Source organism: Dermacentor variabilis, chromosome 7 (genome assembly GCF_050947875.1).
Source record: "Dermacentor variabilis isolate Ectoservices chromosome 7, ASM5094787v1, whole genome shotgun sequence".
Classification (NCBI taxonomy): Eukaryota; Metazoa; Arthropoda; class Arachnida; order Ixodida; family Ixodidae; genus Dermacentor; species Dermacentor variabilis.
In genome coordinates this window covers 9,242,783-9,253,475 of record NC_134574.1, presented here as the reverse complement: position 1 = coordinate 9,253,475, position 10,693 = coordinate 9,242,783, and the positions used below count along the sequence as shown (strand labels likewise).

General features: G+C 44.3%; 1 protein-coding gene across 16 annotated transcripts in view; it reads right to left on the bottom strand.

The window, feature by feature from the left end:
• Nucleotides 1-1,407: 1,407 nt before the first annotated feature.
• The window catches only part of LOC142587302 (uncharacterized), a 410,079-nt gene continuing 400,793 nt past the window's right edge, over nucleotides 1,408-10,693 (bottom strand). For 9 of the 16 annotated variants that reach the window (XM_075698179.1, XM_075698189.1, XM_075698180.1 and 6 more), the window contains one exon: nucleotides 1,408-1,938. In XM_075698179.1, the coding sequence (XP_075554294.1) occupies nucleotides 1,763-1,938 (176 nt within the window). In that variant the 3' untranslated portion in view covers nucleotides 1,408-1,762. The remainder of the gene's footprint in view (nucleotides 1,939-10,693) is intronic. The other 7 variants (XM_075698187.1, XM_075698193.1, XM_075698196.1 and 4 more) reach the window with 3 other exon arrangements.

Genomic DNA, 10,693 nt, shown 5'->3' with positions numbered 1-10,693 from the left:
GTTTAGTATAATTAGCAATCGGTTTGCTGAACTGCCTACAATCAACTGAAAACTGCTTACAGGTTATCAGAAATGCCACGATGTGCTTAGCAATAACTTTCCACCACTCAGAAGTTTGAGTTATCAAACTAGGTGCATCAAAAATAATATACTGAATTTACCTCAATGCCCTTTGACTGGACCTCTGCTCCAGAATTTCATTGAATGCAACAAGTATATATTTGCCAAAACATTTATATTCTTGTTATGCAAACATTGATATCAATGAAATCATCATAGTTATGAAACTTAGCATGTTCTTTCATTAATAACAAGTGGTGCGTGGATTCAAATGGTGCATTATTTGAAATTTGCCAAAAATGGGAGATCTGTATCTTTTATTTCTGGTGATAGCACACTTGAAGCTTACATAGCAAACATCCCAGTTAGTTGCACAGCTTGCTTATTTCCCTACACTACTTCATATTTCTTGTGCTCCAGTTGCCACTTGTGAATGCCGATCATATGCAAGGACGTGGGATCATTCCCCACCTGCAGCAAGTTGTTTTTTCATTCACTTTCATTGGCATTACTTTTATCATTTCCTTGATTCAATAATTATGTACAAGTAGTTTCCCCTATGTTGTCCTGGTGTCTGTCTGTTCGCTCTCGTCGTATGATTAATAAGCATCGGGCCCTCGGTTAAACCCCTTTATTTTTGTCTACATTGATGTAACAGTTCATATTAACAGGTTGTTTCTAATCAATAAAGTTATTTTCAACATTGTCATTATTCAGCACACTTAAGGGCTTCTCAGACATGCATTTAGGAAACAAAATCATTTTAAACCTTACAGCAAAATTGAGGACTTTCTAGGAGATGGCAGCACACACCAGACGATGGAGGTCCACCTTTTTACATGAATAAAACTGCAGTGCCCTTCTACAACAGTTCACTCATAAGAACCAACAATACGTACTCGCAGAAGAGGTGTAATACCGAGTTGCACTTTCAAGCATAGCATGATGTTCAAAGTATGGCATCAATGCTCATCACTAAAGCAACTGCTTTGTGTTAAACCTCCCAAGCAACTGTGTGTTCTTCGCAGACCAATGGCATGCAAGGAACTACGCAGGCAGCTCAACATACCGATCAGTTGAGTGATGCAATTTTTTTTTGCAGTGTTTTGGGCTTGAGGCATTGCAGGAAAGCTAGCCCATTGTATAATGAAAAGGGGCCTACACAGACTTGCTGCAACTATGCACGCATCCTGCAACACCCACACTTGGCTACGCGACTAGGTGAGTGGTACAGCTACAGAGCATTGCTTTGCTGCGAAAATCAGCCATTCAGTAGCCAAGGGCATGGCCACCTCATCCTCGCACATGGAAGTAACCAAAGAACGAAATAAAATAAGAAGCACCTCGGAAAAGCACACTGTGTAGAACTTTATGCATAGGCATGGGGGTTACACTATAAACAAATCAACAAGGCAGAAAGAGAAATTGCACAATAGAGAAAAGCAAAAGGGAACATAGGTGGGGTAAAAAACTTGACAGGAAAATTTGGGTGTGAGGGCACAAGAACCTGCAGGCGGCGGCGGCGACTGCGGCACTTCAACAACAAGTGACAAAACATTTAAGATGGGAGACGCTCGACAAAGAAGAAGCAACCTAATCCGGACAAGATGTGCACACACCATTGCGTGGCAGAAGAGTTCTCGGGTGTGGTACGTCATCCCGTGTCAAGTGGTCCCAGGCCTGTGTCGCACGCACGCACACCTCATTGCACAAAGCGGGAGGCGAAGCAGCAGCACGTCGAAATCTCACATCTGCCAGGGCATGCTGGGAGTGGCAGAGAGCCAGCAGCAGCTGCCATCCGCAACAAATACTGGGGAGCACACGGTGGGGTGGTACTTCGCTCTGGCTGGAGGGCCTCTACTTCTTGTTCGACGAACCCTGTGGGTAGGCAGTGGGACAGAGACCGTGTAAGGAGGAGTGTGGCGGTTTCTGCGCTTCGCCCGTTTCAGAGATTCACGGATTTGCAAGCTGGGTCAACGATGTACTGCAAGTATCAGGACGCAACTGCAGTAATCATCGGGATTATTTCAGCAAAAAGTTAGCAAAAGGAGCTTTGTCTACAACATGCGCAATGCTTTTATCTTGTCTTCTACTACAGCTAGCATGCGAATCACCTCCGCAGCATGCCTGCCAGGGACGCATTACATTGCCCTACAGGGTGGCATAGAGCTGGAAAGCTTGTTCAGGTTGAAGCCAAATGTACTGTACAATGTGGGCTTGCAAATGGTGCCAGAGAACGGAAAAAACAAACGGGGAGACGAGATGACCACAAAATGCAATTCAAAGGTTTTTTTTATTGTGCTGGATGTGCTGACTTGAAAGCAACAATTTGAGGTGGTATTCTCAAATAATAACTTTGGCAAGAACGCTGCCACAGTTGGCTGACAGCGTTCCTGGTACTGTGCCAAGCTTGCCCTCACTGTGAATTGCCAGAAAGGAGATGCTGTCCAGAATACCACCTGAAAACACTTCATCAGAAGTGTACAAGGAAAAGAAGAAGCTACAGCTACAGCATGTCAGATTTTAATAGGGAGCATACATCCTTTGCTGATAACATCATGGAGGGCCATGCTAATGATTCTCCCAGCAGTTTGATACCTAGAGCTTCCATAATTTCTTGTATTCAGCCAATAAGCAATCCTTCGGAGAATACTAGTTCCTTTTTTTTTCCAACAAAGGTGGCTTTTTGTTTCCTTTGGGCCCTTCTGCTAATGCGCACATCTTGTTTATCAGTTCTTAAGCTAGTGCACATTGTGATTGTCTCAATGTCTCTCTATTTCTCCACCGAGATTTTTCAAGGAAAACTTAGTAATAGGGAACAAGTTCTCAAAAGCTACAGTTTTACTGGGTCTTTTATTTTTCATTACGTCATGAGGGCGAAGTGGGGCTGGCACAGAACCAACCAAGTTAGCCAGTTTGAAATCAGATGTACAACAGTTAATAAGACCAACAAGTTCTCCATTGCACTGTTACAGTAGTTGTGCAATTGTAGAGCTACATGTATGCATTTGTTTTTGCTCTTACTCCTTGAAGCCAATGCTTTGAAATTAAAAAATGAAGTACTGCATGGTAGAACCTGAGCATTCAAAGGTTCCATTCCTAAAGGTAAACACATGCTGAAACATGGTCATCTACCAAAACCTCTTAGCTCACACTGAGCACTGATTTGTGTAAAAATTAAGGACATCAATTTTACTGATTTGCTGCCTTATGTGAATTTCCATCGGTTCTTACTCATTACATGTATGACAAATAGCAAACAGATTTTGTAATTCACTATAGCTCTGACCTGATGCACTGTGCAATCAACACTTGCTGCAAGGTCAAGAAGCAACCATGGTGGTAGTGGCTCTCCAAGCCACCACAGAAAAAGGACGCAACAAGGGTCAAAACTAGGGTTGCCAACTCTCAAGTGGGCAAAGACAGAGGGGGCAAGGATGGGGGCTGGGTGGCGATGACAAACCTTGCCAGAAGTATGTGCAACAAAGTTGAACACATTTTGAAGGCAATATCTTCCAGGCACTGTTGTTTTAGCTCTACCATGGGACAGTTTACATTGAGAAAGGTGCACTAATTGCCTACCAATACAGATAGCAGATACCAATACAGATAGAGGTCAATGGTTAAGGCCTACAACAGAACTGGAACCCCATCAAAATCAAAACAGCCTAGTTATGTTTGTAACAATACAACAGAACACAAAAAATAATGTGCAAACAAGCTGTCAGGCATTATAAAAAGGAAATCTGGTCAATTTATTGTTGTAAATGTAGTAAGAAAAAAAAAAAGCAGGAGAGGGGACATTTGGCCAGCCAGCCAGTCAGAACATTGAACATTTATTTAAAAATCGAGTCTGTCCCGCTAAATTCGGCACGGTTGGTCACCCTAGTTAGAACACAGGCTAGAGGAGTAACTTGGAGTTCAAAGCCCCCATCTATTTTGCCCAGAAGAAACACTATACAAGTCAGTATAAGAAAACTTTTTTAACAGTTCACTGCAAAATCTGACTGCGCAGAAACAGGCACTTTATTAATTCCATAGAAAAAAAAGGACATTCATTTACCACTGCTCTGTTCTTGCTAAAATTTGGCAGAATTGCATTTCATGTTCCGAATCGTTCTATGTAATGCTTGGCACTGTTACTCGCCTGCTCTGTCAAGAAAAAAACTACCAGTTTGACTTCGTCTGCACTGCTCACAGCGAGCGATGATGTTTCAAACATAACGGCTGTGTCACCTCCTCCATCTGCAGTACAGCAAAATGTGACCTTTGAGATTGGGCAACTTGGCATTTTTTTTTAAACAATCAGGCAAGTCATCATGCCAAAGGCTACACTGAACATTCTGGACCACAAGATGCCATCTTCCTAAAACATTTGAGTGAGAAAGCATCGACAAGCACAAAATATTTATTGGAGAAAAGCACACACCTCAATTTGTATTCGTTTGCAATCACTATTGCCCTGATAAAGGGCAATAGCCCTTTATCAATTGAAATTTATCAATTGGAATTTATAAAGTGGAATTTTTCTTCCAACTCCGAGGCTTTTCTTTCGAGGAACCCGTATGAGTTTCCTTTGTAGCAATTGCTACGAACGGGTGGATGTCCAATTTTCCCTTTATTAATTACTTCACTCAACTTTGAGGGTTTTCGCAGAACTATTACGTCAAACTATTGCCCTGATCTGGACACAACTCCCTTGTAAAATTAATACTGTCACCACAAACATTCAAAATCAAGCATTTCAGAATGAAATTGTAAAAGTTGCCGAGTTTAGGCTAGAGATGCATCTTTTGCATGGCTAGACTACGAATGGGAAAATCATGTACGCGTCACCAGAACCTAGATCTTAGCCTATTCCAAACATTCACTGAGCCAGAATTACACTGTTTGTCCTTGTGTAGTGTCTTATTCACTGCTTCTGTGCTTAGCAAGCGTGTCGGAACTTCTCTGCTTTTTAGCCTTAACAAAAACGCAGTACAGAAGGCATTGTGAACTGACGCACCCGACATGCAATACAGTGCCAGCATGGCCACTGCACCTGGTGCCACACAACATAGGGACGCACTGCCAGCATCAAGGCACAAGCTTTTCTCTTTGACAACTTGTTCAGAAAATTGCATAAAACAATGTTCATTACAATTTTTGATGCGTAGAAAGAATAGCCAGGGAAATTAACTAAATTCTCAAGTGTGCAATGCATTTCTAGTCAAGTGGCAAAGCCACTCGACTGCAGCAACGTTCTCCGCTTTTAATGAAAACTGCTGAAATGTATTATATTGGCTTGACTACTTTTGCTTAAAGGTGCATTTCTCTTGTGTAAACAAAAGTGCTGTATTAGGAAGGAGCCCTGTCCATTATAGCACCCTGTACTATAATGGTGCCAGCCAATGCAAATAAAATCAAGGGTACTGGCATCTTTTCACAGGCTCATTAGACAGCAGGTGCATTGTACAACCCCATGCCAAACAAATCAGTTACGATGCTCTTTTTTTCCCCACACAGAGCTTTGATCTTGTGAACCTCTTTGCACCTACCATGGAAGCATGAACAGTCATGTGATTTACAATGTGCACGTGCTTCACCACGAGTGCTGTGTTGCCTAAAAATGGCAAGTGCTGTGTCCACACGGACAGTGGCACCATACCAGGAAAGAAGGCAGAATACGACTTGAGGCTTTTAAAAATATGCAGGCATGCCATCAATGGTTTTAAGTGTGTAAGCATTATGCGACAAATGAAATGGTTAAACCCCTTGTGGCTTCCAGTAGAGAAATCTGCTAACATCATTTGTTTGCATCACTAGAACCACAGCACTAATACCAGCATCCTTAGAGACCACACCAGTGCAAACAAACAAGGAATGTCAAGTGCTGTTGCAGTCTTTTAAGAATGAAACCCGATGAACTAGCCTGACATCTCGGCAACAGCGCAAACAGTTGACCACAAAAAGGGAGTAACATACACGCGAGCGCTTGTGTGCACGTGTCTCCCTTTTTTCTAGTCGTCTGATTGTGCTGTTACCCATGTTTCAAGATGAACCAACTCGCCCAAAACGAAGTATTGCTGAACTAGCCAAATCTGTGGCATTGTCACTATTGTGGGAAATGGGAGTGTCATCCCATACGAAAGTGCAAAAGAGGGCTCAGTCATTATGCGCTGTCTAGACAAGTGGTTGCTTTCCCAAAAGAAAAAGAGCTAGAGGTAGACCCACAGACATAAAGAGTACTTACCTTTCTCATCTGATGTCAAGAAAGAAAGAAAGAAATAGAATGCACACTGCGTGTTATTGCAACAGCTGTGGTAAAATGCAATGCAAGTTAGCAGAGCATGGCCACCATTAGAAAGCACAGTGCGCAGCTGTCACAGGCAATACGCACACACACTCAGAACCGGTATTCACCAACCATCAAAGCAGGCACAATTCAGTAGGTGCAATAAACAGAAATGCTCTGGTGATCCCAGGTTAGTCTCACAAGAAAAATAATTAGCGTGCCATGAAAATGAAAACAGTGCACATCTGGTGCCGAGGTTCATGCTGTTATTTTCAGCCTTTACGCATTGTTGACATAGGTATTTACAGCAAGAAATCTTCAAAACAGTTTTCACTGTTTAGTCTTTTTGTGCAGCTGCCATCAAAGCACATACTTGTGCAGAGTTTCAGATCTTGTTATAATAAACATGTCTGTCAGTGAAAGTGAAGATGGTTGTTTTGCCTCCATGATGGTTGTTTAAACCTACTATGTGGTATGACACGTTTTCCAAGTTTGATGCTATATTGTTTATTTTTTTTCATTTATGGAGGCCAATTTTAGTAGGCTTCGCTGAGCTTCTCTTGTTCTGTTTTATTTTTTTTTTCAACGCAGGGGTGTTTGGTTTCTGGTGCCTGACGCGGTCTGATGAAACTCCTATGCCTGCCCACCCACAAGCAATTGCTCGCTTAGTTATGTGTGTGTGTGTGTGTGTGTGTGTGTGTGTGCGTGTGTATACTACTAAGAAAGATAACACCCACTATTATCATATACCACAAGGTGTGGTCGTCGCAACACACACTGAGCACCAGTGCAACTGGATAGCCAAAGCCATCGGTGAAGCAAGTAAGGCCTTGCTTACCGACCATAGTTTCAAGCTGGGTGGGGCACCACATCACCAACATCGAATGCATTCTTTTTTGTCTTAATCCAAGAGCAAGAGCCAGGCAGTGTGTCTGCCTGGCTCATGGAAGGGGCCCTGGAACGATTTTGGCATTTTGTACAAATGTACCAAGTCGTTAGGGTAGGCCCTTCTGATCATTAAGTGGCATGATTAAGTGCTCCAATTAAAGCATCTAATGTATTATCAGCTTTTCAAAATGTGCATTGCAACCAATCACATTGGCACCGCTCCCCCCGAGTTTTCAGCCGCCATCACCTTCTACCTAGCGGCGCGTGTGACGTCTGTCGGGCGAACTATCCGATTAGCTACCTAGTTTCGTCATCGATAATTTTTCCAACTTTACAGTGAACAAATGTTGTTTGTAATAGTTGGAATTGCATTAGCACAAGCTCGTAGGCCAGTTGGAGCATGCTGAACTTGAAAAAGGGGTTACCAGAGAAACACAAACGACATGCACACAAGGAAAAGGCATTAGACCCGGACGGACGCATCCATTGAAAAAGGGGGTACCAGCGAAACACAAAGGACGCGCACACAAGGAAAAGGTGTTAGACACGAATGGACGCATTCAGCGTCCGTGTGTCTAACGCCTTTTCCTTGTGTGCGCGTCCTTTATGCTTCGCTGGTACCCCCTTTTTCAAGTTCAATAGTTGGAATGTTGGTTGATTTGTTTCTGTAAACAAAAGTAACAGGTAGAGAATACAAAACTAAAATTTATCACTACACTCGTGTCTTGTGTTCTCAGTGTTGACGCGAGCTGCGCAGTCAGTATTGGTCTCAAGCTTTCTTCTTTTTGCGAGCACCATGGTTTGCCCTCGTAGCATTGCGGGTTGCAAACACAGCGGTTGGCGATACGTCAAGCTGTGACATTGTGTTCATGTGCAAGGCAGCCCACGAGTAGAGTGGCTGCAAGTGCATTGGACTGCTGGTATTTGATCAGCGCCAGGATCTACGTGTTTGCAGCTGTCACTTCATGCCAAAGGACTGCTACCGTAGCAGAGTTTCGCATGTCCGGTATATGGGTAAATGCAAGCACAAGTGGACTGGGCATTTTAACAGATGAGTGGAGGTGCAAACATGGACGGCCTAGAGTTACTGTATATGCTACCGCAGGTAGCAGAGTTGCGCGTCTGTTTTATCACGCCGCTAGCGCCCCTATTGGCAGAGCGTCATCACGTGGTAGTCAAGCAACCGTGCATTGCGGAGAAGCAGATGCCCGGGCCAATTTTTGTATTTCCCGACGCCGCCGCTGCAGCGAACTGGATTGACACAAGTTATCACCAGTCAAATTCAAAGCGAATCCGGCCGACCTTGGCGTTCGCTGTTCGCGTGCGCAGTAGCTGCGGAGAAACAACACAACGTGCGCAGCGCATCTCACAGTTGGTTCATCGCAGTGTCCGCGCAGTCCCATCGGAATGATGTAATGACCGGGTGCTCTGCTCCCGTCTGCACGAATCGCTCTGAAAGCGAAAAAGCTTTTTATTCGATCCCATTCAAACCCATGCACCACACTGCTTTCACAGAACTGTCATAAAAAATCCAGCTCACATTTTCAGGATAATGCATTGCTTTGGTTGCTGTTTCTGAACATAAAAAGGTTACACAACTAAGTAAAGATATTTCATCTACTGCTGCTTATGTGAAGCAGGATGCAAGAGGAATTAATGTCGTTATTTACCATACGGTAAGGGCCTTTACTGTGTTTTGCATTATTACCCATATTGTAGCTATGCCAATCCTGTGAGAGAAAAACTTTCACTACACTCCCACAGAAGGTTACTTTTCGAATCCCTGCAGTGAAAAGGCACATAATGAAGTGGCACTTGAAGGTGTGGCTGATATCCAGTGCCTGCTAGTAGGTGGGTACGTTTCTACAGCAAATTTAATGGGGTACCAGAGTCGAAATACTAATGGTTGGTCATTTATTCACCAGTAATATTTAAGACTGCCTACACGCTGAGAGCTTTGGCACATAAGCAGGTATGCCTATTGCAAAACCCAGTATCCAGTGTCCAGTGCAGCGCTGGATTATGGGCCCAGTGCCGCGCGCTGGATGCTGGGGTGCTGGCAGGCGCGGCGTACTGGGAGGCACTGGGTACTGGTGCGAAAAACAGCTCTAGCGCGTTAAATACGCGGTGCCTGGACACTGTATATATATTTTTTGAGAACAGAAAGAGAGAGCATTTTGGCGCAATAAAAAAAACCAAAAAGCTCCGACTAGGATTCGAACGTCGGACCTGCAAATCCCAAGCCCGGTACTTTACCACTACGCCACGCCAGAAGCCGAACATCGGCGCATGATTTTCTACGTCAAGGACCAAGAAGCAGTTTTAGTTTCACAGAGAGAAGTCTCGCTCAGTCATGGTAGATGCGCTATCGCCCAGCAACTAAAGCTCACGCCTGTACCACATAGAAAATTTAGCTGTCCATATTCAGTAGCTTGCTCGGAAGTGCCACAACACCGATTTCCACTTGCGATTGGCATTTTAACTTCGAAAAAAGTCCTAAATGAACCACTGACCCGGGACGCTGTATGGGCTGTTACTACCGATTTGGATAGCCGTTTGTTGTTCTTCACGCGAAGGATATGCAACGTTTTCTTAGTTCAGTGATGCCTTTCAGTCGACACGTCTGTCTATTCATATATCTTCGTCAGAGAAGCGCAGGCTAGGACTGTGATCCTTCGGCGACAGCATATATATACCTGTGTTCATGACGCGTCACATCGGCGCTCATCGCTACTTGTGCTGTTTGTGCGCTCATGCTACTTGTGTTTATGTAAGGACACTGATGCGAAAGTTGAAATATGGTGATTTATCCTAGTTAGACTTCTTGATTCCTGAGCCTAGACGCGCCGAGAGCGTGCAGATGGACTCGGCGGATACGCTTGGCATAAGTTTCGGTGGGGACCGATCTCGGCGCCTTTTCTTGACGATCTTATTCAGTCAGCTGTTTCGATGCACTTTGTTTGCGATTAGGCGGAAAAGCAGTCCACAAGCGATGCAAAAGCGCCCACGGTCGATCGACAATACGGTAGGCAAGTCGCCTGCAAAAACAGAGTGCGGCTTCGCCGCATAGATTTGGTTGCTTGCCAGGCAAGATGGCGGACCTACGCGCAACTCTGCTACCTGTGGTAGCATATACAGTAACTCTAGGACGGCCTGGACAGTGCAGCCACCTGGTGGTACAGAGCTCAACCAGACAAACAGAGAGGTAATAAGGCAGTAACCAAGCGTACTCCACTTTGCTGCTGGTGTAAATGTTTGGCAGCAGCGTAAACGTGAACACTTTGTCTTCTTAAATGTATAAAATGTTTTACACTTGGTTACAGCAATACTAGCTCTGCGCCACTAGGTGGCTACGCCATGCAGGCTCCTTCGGTCATTCGTCGAAATGCCCAGACTGCCTGCATTTACCGGAATACCGGAACACGCTCTGCGCTGCAACAGAACACTCGCAACGCAAGCTGCTTGGAGAGC